The sequence below is a fragment of the Hemicordylus capensis genome, chromosome 15 (assembly GCF_027244095.1).
Source record: "Hemicordylus capensis ecotype Gifberg chromosome 15, rHemCap1.1.pri, whole genome shotgun sequence".
NCBI classification, from domain to species: Eukaryota; Metazoa; Chordata; class Lepidosauria; order Squamata; family Cordylidae; genus Hemicordylus; species Hemicordylus capensis.
Window position 1 is genome coordinate 4,669,047 of NC_069671.1, and position 21,795 is coordinate 4,690,841.

A 21,795-nucleotide genomic window follows, 5' to 3' on the forward strand; every position below is an offset into this window, starting at 1 on the left:
AATATGCAGTCTCCAACTTTAGCGGCCCCCCACACACACACACACACCAAAAAAGCACTCCAAAGGAAGAGAATTCCAAATGTGCTCTGCAGTCACGGAGACTTCCTTTGGTACATAGACAGTCGATGTAATGGAACATTCCCAGCCAGTCCTAATGGTAGTGCTGGGACATGAGGGCAGAGGGACGCTCCGATTTGGTCAGGATCAGGCGGCTGATGGGGTTTAAAGCGTTTAGGTTCTCACCGGGCACATCATACTGAACCCGGACGGAAAAGGATGATAGTGCAGCTGCTGGGCTGGTGTGCTCCCGTTGAACAGCCCCCCAAAGGAAGGTAGGCCTCCGCGGGAGGTTAACCCAGAGTTCTCAAACGTGGATCCCCAGATATTGGTGGACTACAACTCCCATCATCCCCTGCCGCAAGGGCTCAGAGAGCTTGGAAAGAGAATCCAATGAATTCATGATGAAGGAGGGGCCTATCAACGCCAACCCTATCAAGGAGGGGGCCTATCAATGCCAATATGCTAAATAAATAAACCCATCATATTGTCTAAATCCGGGATTCTCAACGTTGGGTCCCCAGATGTTATTGGACTTCAACTCCCAGAATCCCCAACCAAAGGCCACTGGGACTGGGGGTTATGGGAGTTGACGTCCAATAACATCTGGGGACCCAACGTTGAGAATCCCCGGTCTAAATGGATCCTCCATGTTCAGAAGCAGCATACCTTTGAATACCGAGTGCTGGGAAGAGGGCACTTGCTTCCATACCCCCTGCCGATGGGCTTCTGAAGGCCTCTGGTTAGTAACAAGATGCTGGAGTAGATGAACCCCGCCCCCTTGCCACGAAACTTCAAGAGATTGCCCATGGAAATCCCGTAGCCTGCATCCACTCAAAGCAGCAGCCTTGATGTTAAAGGCAGCAGTCTGTGCCCTTTCGTCCAGGATTACACAGCAGTGTTTTTCAACCCCTGGGGTGCACATTACGTTATTTGCGTGCCATCTTCATTCGTTCGGATGGGATCCAAACTATTTTGAACCCCCTGACAGAGGCATATTTGCATTTCAATTTCAAACATGCAAAGGTCTATTTTGCCAATATTTGCATACATGCAAATGCATCTTTGCATTTCACTTTCAAAGGCAGATCCCAAACCCACTTGAAAGAGGATCCAAGCTTGGATCCCCAGACGTTGCTGGACTACAACTCCCATCATCCCCAGCCACAATGGCATAAGTCTGGGGATGACTGGAATCCGCCAACATCGGTGGATTCCAGTCACCCACCAATGACGGGATGATGTCATCCAGTCACTGGATGACATCAATGACTGGAATGATGCCATCCTATGACATCGATCATTGTCCTTGATTGACGTCATTGATTGACCCAAGATTGGGAACCCTTGGACGAAAGCTTTGCCTGGTTCTTTGATGGCCCCCACGCTTCATTTAAGGCCCGCTCGACACTGACTCGGTGGCACACTTTACCTTTACTTTACTTTTACCTTTAGCCACCTAATGGCACAGCGGAGAAATGACTTGCCGAGCGAGCAAGAGGTTGCCGGTTCGAATCCCCTTATTGGGCAGCAGCGATATAGGAAGGTGCTGAAAGGCATCATCTCATACTGCGTGGGAGGAGGCAATGGTCAACCCCTCCTGTATTCTAAAAGACAGCCACAGGGCTCTGTGGTCGCCACAAGTCGACACCGACTCGAGGGCACCACTTTACTTTAGTCAGCAACATCTGGGAATCCCTGTTAGAGGGAACACTGCTGCCATGGTGTTTTCCACACAGGGCTTTTAGCTCACATCTCCTTCGGAATGGAGGGGGGTGCATTCACATATTGGGCAGATTTACCCCCCAAGTCCCTGCAAGCAATCGGGGAGCACTTCACATATGATTCGGGGTTTTCATTGTGCGTTAGAGCATGGTGCAATTTATATTCGAGGTTTTAAAAATCCACTTTTCCCATCTGTTTTGGGGGGCAACTTCAAACTCGCAGTAAATGCTCAGGGAAGCCTGCTGTGTGAGAAATGCCCTGATAGAACTTGGAGATTTTGCACGCGATCGTCCTTGACTCCTGGAGTAGTCCACAAGGATTTGGTTGTCCAGGCAAGGCAACTTTATAGATTTGCCATGCCACCTGGAATTTTGAGTTTCACCCGGATTTTAAGCATCTCACCCAGATTGCTTCGCCCACCCCGATTCGCCCAGATTTCAGATTTCATTTTAAAAGAAAAAAGAAAAAAGCTAAGCTCTAGCCCTTGTAGAAGTGGAGTTATGGAGCAAAATGTGCAGCCACTATTCGGCTCAAAAATTATTTTCAAGCCAATTTACATAACATGCAAATTAGGCACCCAGATTTGGAACTTTCCCCCCCTCCGCCCCAGTCCTTTTCAAACCCAGGCCCTTACCACTTGGGTAAAATTAGCAACTTTTTGATTTTGTAACTGCTGGTCTGTGTTTAATGTGTCGGAATCCCCAAACCCGCCAAGCCCTAGCTGTGCTGTAAATAGGAGGTCGTTGTTAGGCTAGCCATCCCCCAATCATCTTTTGGGGCTATTTTGGTGCAGGTGTGTTACCGGGCAATATTAACAATAGTCCTTGTTTTATAGTTGCTCCTCTCACACGCACAAGGAAATCGGATGTAACTATTGATTGAGCAACAACTCCATTCTCTCCTTCTCTTCCCCCCGCCTGTTTCCTTTCTGACTCCACTCCCACATTCTCTACCGGATCTCCCTTGGGACAAAAGTCCCAACAAATAAACTGCAAAAGCTCACTGTACGGAACGCCACAAACCATCAATGGCTCATTGATAAGTCTGCACACGTCGGTGTCTCAAAAACGCACGTAGAGTGGCTGACATCCAGATGAACACGGTGCTGTTGTAAGAGCTCCACTAAGTTGGAAACTTGCGTTCCAGACGGGTGTTGTCTTGGGGCGGCAGGGGGCAACCGGTGGCGTGCCTCCTGCCGTGAAACCTCTGCCTCAGCCCAGAAACGTTGCAGGGGATGATGCAAAGCTATCTGCTGTCCTTGTTGCACAAACGCAATGCATGCACAAGCAGAGCAAGAGTGCAAGAAACAGCCATTCTGAGCGTCCGCCCAGCCACGTGACTTTCTCGTGGGGAGGGGGGCATCTTTGTTCACTGTAGAGATGTGCAAATCGATTCGAATTCAAATTGATTCGACTCAAATCTGGGCAATTCAAGCGAATGACATTCAAATCTAATCACCCCTTAAAAGGGCAATTCAACTCCAATTTGAACTGAATTTTTGAAATTGGATCCAAATTCAATTCGAGAGCCGTTTGGCAACTTAAAAAAAAAACATTCAGGTCCCCTGTTGGTTAAAAAAGGCACCCAAACAGGTTCAAGTCAATTTGGATGCGATTTGAATTCAAATCCAATTTTTGGACCAGATTCAAATTTGAAACAAATTTTTGCAATCCGATTCGAATTCAAACAAATTGGAAAATTCATTTCATGCACATGTCTATTCACTGCACTAGCGCCGCATTCTTCAGGAGGTCAGTCACTGAGATTTTGTGGTATGAAAAATGCATTGAAATGCAATCATGTCATTAATTGGCCAAAATGCAGATGATTAAATCAAGGAAATGTTCTTTTAATCAGGTGTGAGCCCTAATTATTAATATTAAGACTCTGTAATTCTTTGGTGATTGAATCCTCATTGAATCCGTCCATGATTTCCACCCAGGATTAGCCTGAACCTGGCTGACTTATATTTACCCCGTTCTCTCCGTTTACTCTTTTTAAAGATTGGCATATTGGCTTCAGTTTTTTTCCACGCCTCGGGAACATCCTCAGTATTCCAAGAATTACTAAAAATCAGCCTCAACGGTGCAGAGAGCTCCTCGGCCAATTCTTTTAAAACTTGTGGTTGCAAGTTATCCGGTCCTGCAGATTTAAAAATGGTCAGCTTTAGTTGATGGCTGTTTTATCCTCTTCAGTAGGAATATTATATATGTAGTGCTGAATATGCATATATCTCCCATCCTGTTTCCCCAACACTGAATAGAAATAACTTCTAAATACTTGTACTCCTTTTCACAATTGCAGCCACACACACACACACACACACACACACACACCGTGTTTCCAGATGGAGAAATTCCCCATTTTGAAATGAAAGGTCTTACTACTTTTCTACTCGGCATCAAGATGACATCCTGGACTGTCATACAATTTCACAGCGCCATCTGCTGGCCATTTGCTGCCAATCTGTGGTGAGAATCAAGGTTAGTTTCTGAAGTACTTTAGTTTCCCTCTAGATTTTCGGATTCTTTTTTTATTATTTAGGATTCCATTCGCCCATCAACTTAATGAACAGCATAATTAAAGGAACTTATATTCACTGCATAAATCATTCATCACTCTGTATGGAACCTTTATTTGCTGTTCAGAGAGAAGTTGGGATGAAAAAGATCCTTGACCTTTTAAAAATCTCTCGGTTTATTTAGAAAATTATTATTTAGTATGGTAAAAAAAATTAAATTTACCTTTTTTAAAAATCAGATTCATTAGATTTAGGATTTTGAAAGTTTCTGAATAGCTTTAAGCTTTCCCTCCCTCTTTTCTTCTCTTTTTCTTTCTCTCTCTTTTCTTTTCTTTCATATAGGGTTTAAATCAGATGAAGGATGAATTGGCAGTGGGGAAATTTATATTCTTTCTAAAGAATAAAGACTATAATTTAATTTTTGTGATAGGTATTTTTACTGCACAACACAACGGGTGTTTACCTAGGTCATGGTTGGTTCTCCTTTCTCTGTCCAGCTGGTTCCCTGGGAGGCCAAAAACTCTATATGGATGCCTAGATTTAGACTCTGCGTGGCTAGTTAATTACATTTATTTTACTTTTATATAAAATATCACTACCTTTGTATCTTTCTTATGATTGGGGAGTCTTTTTTTCTTGGATGGATAAGATCTTGTTTGTAAACTTGTATTTTTGTCAAACTCTCAAAAATATAACATTTCTGTTTTTTTTACTTATATTACTAATAAAAGCATTTTAAAAATATTTTTAAAAAAACAAAACCCAGATAGGCAGCAAATGGCCAGCAGATGGCGCTGTGAAATTGCACTACAGCCAAGGACATCATCGGGGTGCCAATAGAAAAATTGTAAGAACTGCCCTTTTAAAGCAAAGCATTTCTCCATCTGGAAACACCTACAGTGTTGCAAGTTAGAAGACAGATGCACCTACCAGGCAACTGAATGTTGATTCAAGCATCAGTCTTGTAACTCTGTGTTTCATAGGGGTGTAGCTAGGGGAAAGGGGGCCCCGTGTTCGCCCCGCAAAGTGAGGGAGATAATGAAGAAAATTGGGAGGGGGTGGAGCTGGGTGGCCCTCATGAGCTGGGGACCTGAGTTCATTGAACCCTTTTGCTCAATTATAGCTACACCCCTGGTGTTTCATCAATCTTTTTTTATAATGCACTGCATGTATGTTTATCTGTTCATTCTTCATCACAAAGAATTTTCTTTTAAAAGCTGTAGAAAACCATGCTTGGGAGTGGGAATGTTACTGCAGAATACTTCAGGCACGAGCCAATCAGCAACACTCACAGGTGGCTTTCCTTCCTTCCACCAACAGTCAGGGGAAAAACTGCACAAGAGAGCTTACTGTGGGAAAACAAAAGGTGAGTTTGAACGGAGCATGTAGGGTCTGCTTCCAAAGAGACACCACTGCGCTATCAAGTCAAAGTCCTGGCATTCATCCAACAGTGTTGGGGCTCTGCGTAGTTTGCACTAAGTAAAATAACTTAAAATTCTGCATCAGGATAAACTCAAAAGACAAGAAAAACAGAATTCAATGACACACATTTTGATTCTCCCAGGTTCCAGCTTCTGGAATCCTCTAGGGTGGCCAAGTCCATGTCCCGCCCACCCACCCACCCGCAAATTAAATAATGAGGAGCACACAAAATATATATATATATAAAATATATGGCAATCTTTGCCAAAAAGAGGTGTAGAAATGTAGAGTAGAGATGTGCATGAAAAATGATTTTTTCTATTCATTTTGAATTTGAATCAAATTCCCAAAATTTGTTTCAAATTCAAATCTGGTCCAAACATTTGATTCAGATTTGAATCAAATTTGAATCAATTCAACCCTGTTTGGGGGCCTTTTTTTAACCAACCAGGGGACCTGAATGATTTTTAAAAGGTGCCAAACAGCTCTTTAACTGAATTCAAATCAAATTTTAAAAATTCAATTTGAATTCGAATCTAATTGCCCTTTACGGGATGAATCCATTAGAATTCAAATCACTCGAATCACCCAGATTTGAGTCAAATCAATTCAAATCAATTTGTACTCCCCTAGACAAAAGAGGGTTAAAAGTGGATACTAACTTGCATAAAATCTGCATCAGTTAATTTATATGTCCGTCTGTACATATAAATTAACATGTAAGAGTCCAAACTTTTCCAATGGCAACATTTTTTTAAAAAAAATGCATTGAAGCATATAACAGCTTTCTAATCCTTTTGCCACCTCCATTCCCAGAAGAGCTGGATAAAAGAAGGAAGAAGAAGAGAAAAGAAACACACAAGCTGCTCCAATCCCAGAGAAATAGGAGCATTATGCTATCTTAGATATGTTATGCTATATTAGATGTGCTATATTAGATGCTATATAGTGATGCAATAATAGACGCTATATTAGATGTGTTCCCTGACTTATGCTATATTAGATGTGTTCCCTGACTTGATTGTCAGTAGAGTGGCCAGGTCCACATTGCCAAAAAAGAGAGAGAGAGAGAGAGAGAGAGAGAGAGAGAGAGAGAGAGAGAGAGAGAGAGAGAGGTCACGGATTTTAAAAGATGAGGACTTGGTCCCCACCCCCAGCCACCCCCCAAAGCGGACTGTCCTCTATAAAAGAGGACATGTGGCCACCCTATTTTTAACTGGCCACAAATACTTCCAGGTCAGGCTTAGAGTAGAACTTCTACCTTCGGCACTCTGCACTTCTGGCTGCCCGTGCCCAGCCCTGAGAGACATTTAACTGGATGAAAAGATAAAAAAAATCAGACTGCAGGAGGAAACAGTGCATATCACAGACCTTTATTCATGCACAGTTGTATGATTGTTTGCCACATGAAGCAAAGCATTCGCATGATAAACCGAATCGTACGAGCAGAGAGCTGTGCGACACGACACACATTTCCACGGAAGCACGACACGGCAGGGGAGTCCTTCTGTGGAAACGGCTCGCGTCGTTCAAAAAAATAGGAGGGCTGTGAATAGGAGGTCAGGGTTGCAATACAGGGGGAAGGGGAGCCAATCCTTTCCCTCCCACATGGCAGCCCCAGGGCAAAGATCCCTCCCCACAAAACTCCCATCAAGCAAGGGAGGGAACATCTCCCATGGCTTTTTATTACTTTTGTGACTTTTTATGAGTCGTAAACATCTTTGCACCCGGACGTTTTCCCCTCTACAGCTAGCAGCAATGGGGGGGTAGGCATTTAAGTTAGATCAGGGGTTCCCAACAGAGGGTATCAGTACCCCTAGGGGTACCCGAAGGGACTCGGGGGTGCTCAGAACACTCCTGCCTCCCCACACTGCAGCTGCGCTATTTATTGCCCATCTGAGGATCACCAGCTTGAAGCAGACACATCCTCAGTGATGTGTCCGCTGGAGAAGGGGAGGGAGGACAAGGGTGAAGACCCTCCTCCTCCACTCCCATTGGGTGGCTTTGTGCTGGAGCTCAGCTTGCCCCTCCCCTCAGCCTGACTGACAGGCTTCAGAAAATTAGTACTGAATATTCCCATTGAAAGGAATGGGTCAAGTAAAGTGGTTTGCACTCAAATTAAGCTACTCATAAGCAGCCTTATTGAAGGTAATGAGACAAGTTTATTTGAGAAAGGACTGCTCACGAGTACCTTAGACTGGAAGTAAGCCAGTGAGTAGAGTCGCCCATCTCAGAACATTAAAATTTGTGTGTGCTTACACACACACACACACACACACACACACACACACACACACACACACACAGTGTCTCTATGGGGTACCTGAGCTGAAGGTTTGCAGCAGAAGGGCTATTCTTGTTTGTAAAAGTCGGAAATCCCTGAGTTAAAGCATGGGTGTGGAGCAAAAGATTAGACCCTCCCTTCCCACCTCCACCGTGGCTATGGTCCCAAAATCCAGATTCCATCCCCCATCCCTAACTCTCTCTCCTCCCTCTAAATCCAAGCATACAGCCATGCACGCAAAACCACAGCCAAATGTACCCCACCTTTGTTACCTGTTGCGCTTTTAAAATCCACCGACATCTTTCCGAAGACCTTTATTCCTATATTATGAACTGAGTGGCATATACCGTAGTGGAACAAAGAGGCCATCTGATCTGGACTCTGGACTCTTGTATCCAAATTTCCTCACTCCACCCTAGCCATAAAGTTATGAGGAGATCATTTCTAAAAATGATCGCCTTAACCTTTCCCTGAATTGCGTGCCGATTGTCTACCCAGATTTTCGAATCGTTCAATTCCTGGGCTATAGAGTTTTCTGCAAGGGCAAAAAGCGTAACAATAATCCAGCATTAGGATGAGCCCCTTAATTCTTTCATCATCAACTCTCAGTTGGGATTTGCACTTTCCCATCGCTTGAGCTGCATTCCAAGGCTGTACCTTCAGGCTCCAAAATTACCTAGGTGCACCACTGATTACTGCAATGTATTTGGCCACACACAGAAGAACACACTAATTTCCTTTCTTTTCACAAATATGGACATACATACTTTTTAAAAAAGCAAGCCTTACTTCTCCCTTTCTCCCAAAATAAATATTTCAGGGGTATGTCCTTGGCTGCCATTCGATGCACACAGCAGTTACTTGGGAGTAAGCCCCAATGGGTTCAAAAATTAAGGCTTTGCTTGGAATAAACTTTATAGAATTGGCTACAGTACTATGCAACATTTACTTGCGAGAATCCTTTATCAGATTTGAAAACTGAGCCTTATAAATCATAAACCTGTCCAAAGAACTTACTCTGAAGACCTCTCCATTCAATACTACCACTCAAAAATAAATACACAAATAAATAAAGGTAACACACAAAATAACCAGAATTTTTTCAAGACAATCAATACGGTTTCAATACAATCCTGCCAAGCCAAAGTCAACTACCGCTGTTGTCACATGTGGTCTTGAAAGCGCCTTGGTGGTTCACTTCTTTTTAACTTCGGGTTGGACCTGCTTACTATTAGCCCCACCTATGGTTACCCCTGGCTCCCTCCCCTCCCCTCCACACACACACCCAGCCCCAAGAAGAAGCAGCCCCCACTGGAAGAGTGGAGAGGAGACTAAACTACTGGCAAGGTTCCCTCCTCCTCGCTTTCCATGCCACTTCCAAAGCTTGCAAGGCTTAGTTTTGAAAGGGGGCTGACCCCCCCAGCAGGGATGTGAAGCAAGACCATATTTGGGCACCTTATCTCAGGCACTGCAGACCTGCCACTGCTCCTAACAGCCACTGCTCCTGCCAATGCTCCTAACCGCCACTGCTCCTAACTGCCACCTTGCTTTAAGGCAGGAGTGGCCCTACCTTTTGCTCAAGGTAGGGTCGCTCCTTCCACCTCCCAGGCTTGACTTCACAGGCGGGTTCACGCAGACAAGCTTGAGCTTCCCTGAGGAGCAGCCATGGCTTTTGGCACTTCATTACCACAAGGCCATAAACCCAGCCACTGATGTGCCGGTCCTGCTCCTCATGAGTGGGACTCAGTAACCAGCAAGCAGGAACTGCTGTCTTGTAAGGAACAGCTCTCCCCAGCACCTTGCCATAAAGGCCACTTTTCCACCGGCTGAGTCACCAGACCAGGCTGCAAGACCGGCCTTTGCTCTTGAATCAGCAGTTCTCTGACACATAGACAACCTCATCTGCCGTCCATAGCCTACCCTGGAGCAAACAGCACCAGGTAGAGGGGTGTGTGTGTGTGTGTGTGTGTGTGTGTGTGTGTGTGTGAGAGAGAGAGAGAGAGAGAGAGAGAGAGAGAGAGAGAGAGAGAGAGAGAGAGAGAGAGAGAGACTTGATAGTACTCCTTGGTGCTTTCCAGATTGCAAGCTACCACAATGTCATGACATATCCCTTAAGTGTCCTTCCATACTGCCTGTGTCATGACACCGCAATCTCTGTGCTGTAAGCAAGGTGCCATTCACATTTCCGATGCCTTCTTTCTGATTTCATTGCTGCGTTACAGCCCTATAACGTCGCATCTGCATTGCAAAAAAAAACCCCCAAAAGCTGTATTTGCCTATTGTAAGAGGCAACAGATTTCAACTGTTTATTTATCAGGGGGAAAGTAACTGGCCCTATCCACCCCCAGCACAGTACTTCCAGTGCTGTTGCTGGTGTGTGTCTTATGTTTGTTTTTAGAATGTGAGTCCTTTGGGGACAGGGAGCCATCTTCTTTGTTTGTTATTTCTCTTTGTAAACCGCCCTGAGCCATTTTTGGAAGGGCAGTATAGAAATCAAATTATCCTCTATAATAAAAAGGTAAAGTGTGTGCCCATGTCTTTCTTCAGCCCGTGTCTTTCTCGGCCGTTCTGGGCATGCGCAGAGCGCATGCCCAGAACGTCCGAGAAAGATACGGCCGCCCAGACACGGGCGGCCATGTTGAGGACGTGTTGCCTACGGGCAAAAGCAACAGCAGGGGGTCCGGGAGGACAGAGGCAGCAGCGGGGGGATCGAGAGAGCAGAGGCGGCAGCGGGGAACCAAAAAAAAAAAACGGCGGGAAGAAAAGAGTAAAAAGATGGGCCCGCAGGGGGACCGGGAGAGCAGAGATGGCAATGGCGGGAATTAAAAACTGAAGCGGTGGGGAGAATAGAGCGGGGAGAAGAGACCGGCCCGACCAGCGGCGGAAACATAATGGCGACAAAAAGCAAAAGAAAGAGAGGCGGGGACCGGGAAGGGCAGAGGCAACAGAAGCGGAACCAGCCTGATTGAGAAGCAGCGAAGAAGCAGAAGAGTCCAGGGGAAGGCAGAGACGGCAGCGGCGGAACCAGCCCTGCCGCAAAAACAAACATTCTCAAGCAGAAACCGGCGAGGGGGGAAAGAGAGAGAGAGAGAGAGAAAGGAGGAAGGGAGACAGGACAATAGAAAGATGGAAAGAAGGAAAGAAGGAAGGAGAGAAAAGAGAGAGAAGGGAAGGAAAAGGACAAAAGAAACAAGGAGGGAGGGAGGGAAAGTAGGAAAGAGAGAAGGAAGGAAGGAAGGAAGGAAGGAAGGAAGGAAGGAAGGAAGGAAGGAAGGAAGGAAGGAAGAAAAAGGAGAAAGAAATGAGGGAGAAGGACAAAAAAAAGACAGAAGGGAGGGAGGAGCAGCCAGCCCCAAAGAGCAAGCCCATTAAATAAAGAAAGAAAAGAGGAAAAGAGCAAGAAAGCAGAAAGATGGGAGTGAGAAGAGGTGGAAGAAAGGAAGGAAAGGAGAGAGAGGAAGAGAGAGAGAAAAGGAAGGAGTGAAAGAGAGAGAGAGAAAAAGATAAAAGGAAAGGAGGGCAAAAGAGAGAGGGAGAAGGAATAAAGGAAACAAAAAAAAAGGTACTAGCACCCGTTATTTTAATTGGCTTAAAAATACTAGTTATTTAATAATAATAACAACAACAACAACAACAACAGAAATCACCATCAGCCAATCACCATCAGCCACAGAAATCACCACCAGCCAATTACAAAAAGCAGCTTTACTGGGAACAGCCTATATTCTGCGACGATATCTGTAACAACAGCAACAACATTGATGATAAAATCCAGCCATCCCAGGTCCTTGGGAAGGACTCGATGTCTGGATAAAACAAACCAGTCAATAACACCTGTCTGACTGTGTAAACAAGAAATAATAATAACAACAACAATAATAACTGCAGTTTTAAATCGGCACCACAAAATGTCGCTGTTTACACCACTTTTTGAGGTGTAAAGCTCGCTATCTGGGAACCACCCTTGCAAAAAGAAAAGCAGCACATCAGGGAGAAAGGCTTAGGCCCAACCTGCTCTCCCAAATGTGCTAGACCTTTACTTGCAGGGAATGCTTTTGGATGACAGTGTGGCGTGGAAAAAACAAGCAGTTCAGGTACAAACTAATGCACCTACTTTCCATGGGGCCGCCATCTTGGACTGGGGTGCATGACGTCATCACCAACTGTGCCGTTCAGGTGTTGCTATGTGGCACATCTGTACCAAATTTAACGCAAATCAGTGTAGGCATCACAGAGTAGTTGGCAGGGTGGGGGACACACACACCGACAGACACAGACAGTAGGGCAATCTCATAACAACAACAATCAATACTTATATACAACAACAATAACAACAACAAATATTTATATACTGCTTTTCAACAAGAATTTCCAAAGTGGTTTACACAGAGAAATGAATGAATGAATGAATGAATGAATGAATGAATGAATGAATAAGATGGCTCCTTGTCCCCAAAGGGCTCAGAAACTTAAAAAAAAGAAGAAGACACCAGCAACAGCCACTGAAGGGATGCTGTTCTGGGGTTGGACAGGGCCAGTTACTCCCCCCCTGCTAAATAAAGAGAATCACCATGTTAAAAAAGTGCCTCTTTGCCCAGTTAAAGGTAAAGTGTGCCGTTGAGTCAGTGTCGACTCCTGGTGACCACAGAGTCCTGGGTTTGTCTTTTGGTAGAATACAGGAGGGGTCAACCATTGCCATCTCCCATACAGTATGAGATGATGCCTTCCAGCATCTTCCTACATCGCTGCTGCCCGATAGAGGTGATTCCCATAGTCTGGCAAACATACCTGGCAACCTCAGGCTTGCTAGTCAGGTCATTTCCCTGCTGCACCATTAGGTGGCTCTTTGCCCAGTTAGCAGGTCTTGTTGGCAGGGTCTAACTATGCAAAGGGTACTTTCTGTGCCGAATGTAGGCTAAAAATATGAACGACTAAGCACTGGAAGCAGGATTTGAACACTAGACGCAGAAGAAGCCGAATATTATGTTGGTGTACAAATTAACCTCTTTCAGGCACGTTTGGGATGGGGGGGGAACACAGAGTACATGCTCTCCACCTACTAGGTAACACTGCCCAATTTAGCTTGCGACAGTTTCCTCCCCCTCCAGCCCAGCCTTCACTGTTTTGCTCGACAGCCAGACTGAATAAGCGTTCTGGAGAATTCAAAAGCTAGACGGGTCTTAATAAGAGCCACAATGAGAGTATTACCCTCCTGTGACTTTGGGTTCATTCCTTCTTCGAATGGACTACGATTTTTGTTTTTCTACGATTGGTTTGGGTACTTTCTGTATTTCCAGTGGCTCCTAGAAATAGGGGGTGGCTACCTAGCAATTCGTGGGCTTGTCACTCAGCCGTTGAACCCACCTGGACTTAAAAACCAAACAAAACCCAAGAACACACAATTCAAGGTAGGGACGGCGCTCCTCCAAGGGGACTAAGGAGGCTCTCTGCACGTCCTCAGAGACATTTACAATTGGTACACACATTTGAAAAGTTGGATCCTGGCACTGGGAAGAGGTGAGCCTCAGCTCCACTTCTCCCACTGGGCAGTCGGACTGTGGCACAAGCACAGCAATAACCAAAAAGCAGTCACATGCTATGGATTACAGCTTCCCAGGTGGACTCACACCGGGGTCAACCCTGCTCCAGCGAGGGCTTCACCTTTCAGAGCACAGTCCAAGGACAACGACTGCATGCTGCCAAGCGGATTGTGGAAAAGTTAAGAACCTTGGTTGTTATAAACCTCTTACGTGTTAGGAATCTTATTCTCTAGCAGTGGGGGGGGGGAAGAGTTATTTCCTTACCCAAGGAGAGGACCTCTCCAGGCCAACTCAAGCATAGGAACATACTTGATATACTGAGCTGCTATATACCGAGTCAGACCCTTGGTCTATCTAGCTCAGTATTGTCTTCACAAACCGGCAGCGGCTTCTCCAAGGCTGCAGGCAGGAGTCTCTCTCAGCCCTGTCTTGGAGATGCTGCCAGGGAGGGAACTTGGAACCTAGATGCTCTTCCCAGAGTGGCTCCATCCCCTGAGGGGAATCTCTTACAGTGCTCACACGTGGAGTCTCCCATTCATATGCAACCAGGGTGGGCCCTGCTTAGCTAAGGGGAGAAGTCATGCTTGCTACTACAAGACCAGCTCGGCTACCACAAGACCGGCACAAATGACCAGGCTCACACTATCCTACTTCGGACACATTATGCAAAGACCCAGCTCCCTTGAGAAGTCCATAATGCTGGGGAAAGTGGAAGGAAAGAGAAGAAGAGGACGACCAGCAGCAAGGTGGATGGACTCGATGACGACAGCCCTGAATGCACCACGGAGAGACCTGAAAAGTGTCTCGATTATGACAGCCATGAATGCACCACTGGGAGACCATCAAGGCCAAATGGAAGAGAGATCATCCTGGAGAGAACCCGTTGATGTGGTCGCTAAGAGTCAACACCGACTTGATGTCACTTAATCAATCAATCAATCACCTCCTGAGCCACCGCATCTGAAAGCTCTCCCCAGCAGCGGCACTTACTAATTTACACTTAAAGATGCCTCCCGCTGCCCCCCCCCCCACCCGGTGGTACTCACACCAGCTGCCATATCCATGACATCCTCCTCCTAACTGGGCCAACTTCTGAAGTGCCACCTCTCCTCTGTTCTTATGTTCCAGCAGAACAGAAGAAAGGAGCTGCTGGGTCAGGCCCAAGGAGGCCCATCTAGTCCAGCATCCTGTTTCACATAGTGGCCCACCAGATGCCCCTGAGAAGCCCACAGGCAGGGGATGAGGGGGTTGGGTCACCCCCTCGGGTCAAGGGGTGACTCAAGGCCCTATAAAGCTGCATTTCCTCCCACCTCTGTCCACACACCCCAAAATCAACATCAGGAACCCCAATTAAAGGAGGAACCCTTAAAGGAGGCGGCACAGAAATTGTGGGTTGTGGAACAAAAATAGAACAAAACTCTGGTAGAGGGTTTGGGGGGGGTTATGATGAAGCGGGGGGTGAGTCGGGGGGTAATGCAGCAGCCACTGGATAATAATACGAGTGTTGGGCAATGAGTACATAAGCGCTGTGTTCCCACAGAGTGCCAACAGAGCTAGGAAAACATTAAGATGTATAAATAACAACCACCAAGATGATTAAGTAACAGCATAAAGCCAGGGCTGCAACCCAACACTCTAGATTCGTTTACCAAGAGCGGTAAGCCCAAGGATTCATGGAAGGTGAGGTTTTAAGGGAGGGCTGGAATAAGGTGCTCTCGTGCAGATTGTCAGTGGTGGAACTCCAGGCATACTGCGAGTTCAAAGTTGACTCGAAAAAACAACACAAAAAGTGGATTTTAAAAAAAAAAACTGGGCCACACTCTAACATGCGGTGAAAAACCCGAATTGTGTGAGAAGTGCCCCCCAACAGCTCTCAGGGATTTCAGGATAAATTTGGATAATATGTGGCCTCCATTCCAGAGGAGATGATGGTTTACACAGTCAGACAGGTGTTATTGACTGGTTTGTTTTATACAGACAACGAGTCCTTCCCAAGAACCTGGGATGGCTGGATTTTATTATCAATGTTGTTGCTGTTATTAGATATTATTATTATTATTATGACATTTATATCCCGCTCTTCCTCCAAGGAGCCTGGAGCGGTGTACTACATACTTGAGTTTCTCTTTCACAACAACCCTGTGAAGTAGGCTAGGCTGAGAGAGAAGTGACTGGCCCAAAGTCACCTAGCAAGTCTCATGGCTGAATGGAAATTTGAACTCGGATCTCTCCGGTCCTTGTCCAGCACTCTAACCACTACACCACGCTGGCTCTCTGAGATCTCTCTCTGAGATGTGAACTCAAAGTCAGGTGAGGCGGGGGGGGACCTGGTGTACACTGATCCTTCCCATGGTCAGCTACAGCTACTGGGCGTTTGCTGTAGATAGTAGTTAGTTCTGCCCTGGGTGGAAAAGCACGCCAGATTTCTGAAACAGAAATGAGGGGAAGCCAGGGGGCAATTTCTTTTCTGAGGGGACGCTTGTTCACCTTCCCCGCCCAAGCCACCCTTGCCTACGGAATTATGACAATTCGCCCTTCGAATTCCTTTTGCGCTCTGCAGTGGTGCCGCAGCTGCAAGAGGCCACGTTGAGGCCCAGGCGAGTTGACACCACAGGGGACAGGTCATTGTTGTGGGTGGCTTGGAGCGAAATTAAGAGAGCTCAGCCGTCCAACGGTGCTGAGAGCCAGCATCAAAGCCAGCTGCTGAGCTGTTCTTGGTCATTAAGAAGTGACAGGAACGAATGTGGACGTCCCCCTGGGTCTCCGGAATTCCAGAGGCCATTTTGGAAGGCAGGAATCTCTAAATCCACATCGGGCTGGGCGTCGTGTGGGACTCTTAAAAAGCATTTCGTAGAGTCAAGGAGGAGATGCATCTCTAGCTTGACCAACGTTATTTCTTGTATTTCTTTATTTCTTGTATTTTTTTATGCCTGTTTTTATATGTTTTTATACTCTTAGCATGCTGTTTTTATTGTGTTTTTATTGTATGTTTTTAACTTTTGTAAACCGCCTTGGGGCTATATTTTAACGAAAGGCGGTATAAAAATGCAAAAATAAATAAAAATAAATAAAATAAGTCCCCTACACAAATAATGGGATGCCTTAAATCCATGGTTTTCACATTTGCCCGCGAAGAGAGCCAGCGTAGCGCAGTGGTTAGAGTGCCGGGCTAGGACTGGGAAGACCTGAGTTCGAATCCTCATTCAACCATGAAAACTGACTGGGTGACTCTGCACCAGTCATGTCTCTCTCAGCCTAACCTACCTCACAGGGTTGTTGTGAGGAGAAACATAACCATGTACTGAGCTCCTTGGAGGAAGAGTGGGATATAAATGTAATAAATTAAATAAATAAAGATGTGAAGCTGCCTTCTATGGAGTCAGGCCACTAAGCACTGTCTGCTCTGACGAGCAACAGCTCTCCAAGGCGTTTTTCACACAGCAGGGTTGACTGAGAAGCTTTACTGCGAGTTCGAAGTTGCCCCAAAAAACAACGCAAAAAGTGGAGGAGATGCGAGCGAAAAGCCCGATGTGAAAAAGGCCAGGCCTCATGAAGCTGGAGCCCTTCCCCTGACAGCAACAGAGAGGGAGGAGAGAAACGAGAGAAACGAGACCCCTCCATCGGCCTGGCTCGGGACCATTTGGCGCCAGTGTTCCCTCTAAGGCGTGTGCGTGTGCACACACTCACACAATTTTTGATGTCCGCTCAGTTAATTTTAGATTGCACTCAGATGGAATCAGGAAGGTTCCACTCTGAATGCACATGCACACACACTGCCTTGAGACTGCCGCCCAGAACAAAACTCATTCTGCACACAGATGGAAAAAAAAATGCAGAGAACACTGTTTGGTGCCTCCTCTCCCAGAGTTCCCTCGAACATCCTGCTTGGTCATGATATAGGCTCGGTTCAGATGTAATGGGAAACTGCAAATTGTCGCCACAAGGGGACTGGACTCATGCACTCCCCCTTCCCCTCCTCGTTGAGAGGAGCTGGAAAGCTTTTCTTTCCACTTTGAAGCAAGGTGCAGTAGGGGTGTGCACAGAACCGGCTGGTCCGGTTCGGTTTGAATCTGGACCACGCCAGTTGAAACCGCCCCCCTCGCCGGTCCGGTCCGGTCGGGGGAGGGGGTACACAAACCTTTTTAAAAAAAAAAAATTACTTACCCCCTCTGGGGGAGTTGTTGGAGGAGGTGGGGGGTCTGCGGAGCATCCCCCTCCCCCCCGCCGGCCTCCCTTGATGTCCATACCGGCCATCTGGACAGCTCACTGGCCCATTCAGGCCGTCCCCCTCCAGTACGGTGGCCATTATGGAAGCTGCCACACCTGCACAATTGGCCTCTGTGTGGCCTGGGTCAGATGGATGGCCGGCCAAAGAGCCAGCTGGATGGCCAGCAGGGACATCAAGGGAGGCTAGCGGGGGGGGGAGGAAGCTCCGCAGACACACACACCCGCCACCTCCAACAAACTCCCCCGGAGGGGGTAAGTTTAAAAAAACCTATTTTAAAAAAAAAAAAATCTGCAAAAAATCTGCAAAAAATCTGGTGTTCGGTCCGTGGTCGGGCCCAACAGGGGATGGTTCCGTTCGACCCCAAACGGTCGAACCAAACCGGTTCAACGTTGAGCACGTTCGACGTCGGACTTGTTTGCACATCCCTAAGGTGCAGTTCCACACCAGGCAGAGACACCCAATCACTGCCAAGTCAGTAAGTGGGGAGCCAGAGGTTCCTTGCGAGTATACGTTCTCAGCGGGCACGTCATGTGGAGCCACCAACCACTGGCTCCTCTACCTCACTACCGAGAGTCGACTAACTTTGTCCGCCAAATGTCAAACTTTGGCTACAGAAGTCGGAAGAATCTTGATAATTCAGCATGGGAACTGGCAGCTGGCAGCTTCATGCAACATACGGGCACGCTTGCTGAGAACCTCTGGTTCCCCACTTCCTAACTTGGCAGTGATCGAATGAAGCCACACTCCACGCGTCCCAAACTGACTTCAAACCACTGTTCGGGGCAAAGCAAAGGAAAGCAAATCACCGTTTCAGATCTTGCTTTGTTCCACTAACCCTGGGTTAAAGTAAGCCACGATCCTCAAGTCCAGACATAACAGGGAACTGGGATTTACTTTTAAGTGAGACTAGTAAAAAGTTTCCCTTTCCCTCTTTTATGTGCAAAGAGTAGTGGGGAGCTAGTTTTACCTCTCCGGTTGCCCTTACAAACTTATCAGCAAGTAAATCCTTCACTACACTCTGTGACCAGATGTAATATAATATAGTAATAATGCAAACGTATCAGGGATTTTACAACGAACTCAGGGACAGGAGCAAAAAAACCTCCTTTTTCCCGAGGGTCCTGCTTGCCCAAGACTATCCAAGGGCCTAAATAGTCAATCACATTCTTGCTCATTTCTAAACTGTGTTCATCCCAGAGTCCGAATTCACATTTAAAATTCTCCTTTCTTGGAGACCCTCCCACACAATTACCATAAGATTATCTCAGCAAGAGTTTTTGTCTCTGCACCCCCCACCTCAGAGAGATTCTGGTGCTTCTGGGGTTACCTCCCACAGCCTCCAAGCTCTGAATGTTCCTTTTTCAGAGTCATTCCAATTCCTTTTGCCTGCGGGAAACAAAAGTTTCCTGAAGATTAGCCAATGGCTTTAATCCCAGCCGTGTAAAAGCAAGGGAGAATTAAAATTCTCCACAGAGCTCTCCCCACAGAGTGTTACATGCCTGACCTAGTTTAAGCACCGCTCCAAACCGAAGAAGCAAACGTGGGGCAAACAGGGCGGAGGACGCCAAAAAAAGCCGTTTCACCTGGCTTTGGCTTGGAGAAGCAGCCGCCCATGGTGAGCGAAGCAGAAGGGAGGAGTCTCGGAGGGGGAATTGGGGTGCGTCCACAAAGGCGTCTTCGGCCCGATTTCCAGAAGGCATGGACCTCCCGGCCGGCCAGCAATCAATCAGGACCCACAAACGGTTGCCATTGTGGCGGCAACAGCAGCCTAAACTCTGGTTAAGTGGCCACTGGCCTTCACATCCATCATTGCAGCCGGAGGCCTTCCTTCAGGACCTGCATCAAATTAAAAATAATTAAAAAAAGATTAATGATGCATGCTTTCAAGATCAGCCCAATAAGACACTCTGAGGTAAATCAACCTTTTAAGGATACATACTTCATATCAAGTAGTACGAAGCAAACAGAACTATTATTATTATTATTATTATTATTATTATTATTATTATTAACAACAACAACACAGTCAGACGGGTGTTATTGACTGGTTTGTTTTATCCAGACATCAAGTCCTTCCAAGGACCTGGGATGCCAGAATTTTATTATCAGTGTTATACATTGACAATAACGAACTACAGTTATATCTGGTGTATTGTGTGGCAGATGTTTGCCTGTTTGTAGTCGGAAGTCCCATAAAAATATTATGGGACTTCTGACTACAAACAGACAAACATCTGCCACACAATACACCAGATATAACTGTAGTTGAAAAGAAAGAAAAACAAGTCAAAATAATCGACATAGCAATACCAGGGGATAGCAGAATAGAAGAAAAAGAAATAGAAAAAATCACCAAATACAAAGACCTACAAATTGAAATTGAAAGGCTGTGGCAGACAAAGACCAAAATAATCCCAGTGGTAATTTGCGCTATTATTATTTTACATTTTATATCCCGCTCTTCCTCCAAGGAGCCCAGAGCAGTGTACTACATACTTAAGTTTCTCCTCACAACAACCCTGTGAAGTAGGTTAGGCTGAGAGAGAAGTGACTGGCCCAGAGTCACCCAGCTAGTTTCATGGCTGAATGGGGATTTGAACTCGGGTCTCCCCGGTCCTTGTCCAGCACTCTAACCACTACACCACGCTGTCGTCAGAAAGGAAGCCATTCTGACTTCTTATTAAGGCCTGTCTGCCCAAAAATAAAAATAAAAACCAGTGCATCCCGACTAGCAAATAGAATGCTAGAAATAGAATAGAATGCTAGCAAAGTTCCAGAGGAGATGCGAGTTAAAGGGCTTTAAAAGCCCCGTGTGAAAAACTTCCAGGGAGGGCTGAGAGAGATTCCTGCTTGTAACCTTGGAGAAGCTGTTGCCAGTCAGTGTAGACGATACTGAGCTAGCTGGACCAAGGGTCTGACTCAGTATATGGCAACTGCCTAAGTTCCTAAGACAGGAAGAATGGTAATAAATGGTTGGAATAGCAAGGTAAAGGTAAAGTGTGCCGTCAAGTCGGTGTCGAGTCATGGTGCCCACAGAGCCCTGTGGTTTTCTTTGGCAGAATACAGGAGGGGTTGACCATTGCCTCCTCCCACACAGTATGAGATGATGCCTTTCAGCATCTTCCTAGATCGCTGCTGCCCAATGTAGTACCAGTGGGGGTTCGAACCAGCAACCTTCTGCTTGTTATTATTTATTTGTTTATTTAATCACACTTAGTCAAGTGTTAGTCAAGCATTTCCCTGCTATGCCATTTAAGGCAACAGATAGCAAGAACAGCACCTTATTTGATTTTAGAAAGCCAAGGGCTTTGCATCCCTGCTGAGACCGTGTGTGTGTGTGTGTGTGTGTGTGTGTGTGTGTGTGTGTGTGTGTGTGAAATACCAGGAACGCATCTTTGCCCATCCCTGCCGTACAACTCCCCTGCACAACACTAACCTGGACGACAAGCTCCTGATACGCATTAAATACCCTTGCAGTAGCTTATTTGCCTAGTCTGGTTGTGAGCCAGTAAGCTGAGAATCTAAATTTAAAATTGGCAATAAATTTAAAATTGTGGGGGAAGGAGAACACACACACATACACACCTGGAGACTTATGCTAGGGAGTAGAGACTTACTTATAAGTAAACTTGCCTAGGATTGCATTGTTCACATTTCATGTGTTCAGTGCCTCTCTGAAAATGACCAGCCGTCTGTAATTTTGTGTTTATTTCCGAAGGCGTGTCTCTTTCCCATGTGGTAGCAGAAAAAGAGTAAGAAAAATGCCTTTGCTTGCTGAAACTAAGGGCATTGACAGAAGATTTTTTGTTTCTCTTAATGAAATAGGTTATCTTTTTCCCTGTTCCCATGCTGATATGGAGGTACCGTCTTCACATGTGCAACAGGATAACCAAGCTCGTGTTTGACGCTTTTAAAAAAAGGGGTCCAACTCTTGGGTCTCCAGATGTTGCTAGACCATGATGTCATTCACACAATCAAAAACTGTGTTCTACCCAGGTTTTTGAGCTGTGTGTGTTCC

General features: G+C 46.0%; 1 protein-coding gene across 5 annotated transcripts in view; it reads right to left on the minus strand.

Moving 5' to 3' along the window:
- The window catches only part of AIFM3 (apoptosis inducing factor mitochondria associated 3), a 70,396-nt gene that overhangs the window by 36,805 nt on the left and 11,796 nt on the right, over nt 1-21,795 (minus strand). For all 5 annotated transcript variants that reach the window (XM_053279956.1, XM_053279957.1, XM_053279954.1 and 2 more), the window contains exon 2: nt 19,361-19,613. In XM_053279956.1, coding sequence (XP_053135931.1) covers nt 19,361-19,391 — 31 coding nt within the window. In that variant the 5' untranslated portion in view covers nt 19,392-19,613. The remainder of the gene's footprint in view (nt 1-19,360; nt 19,614-21,795) is intronic.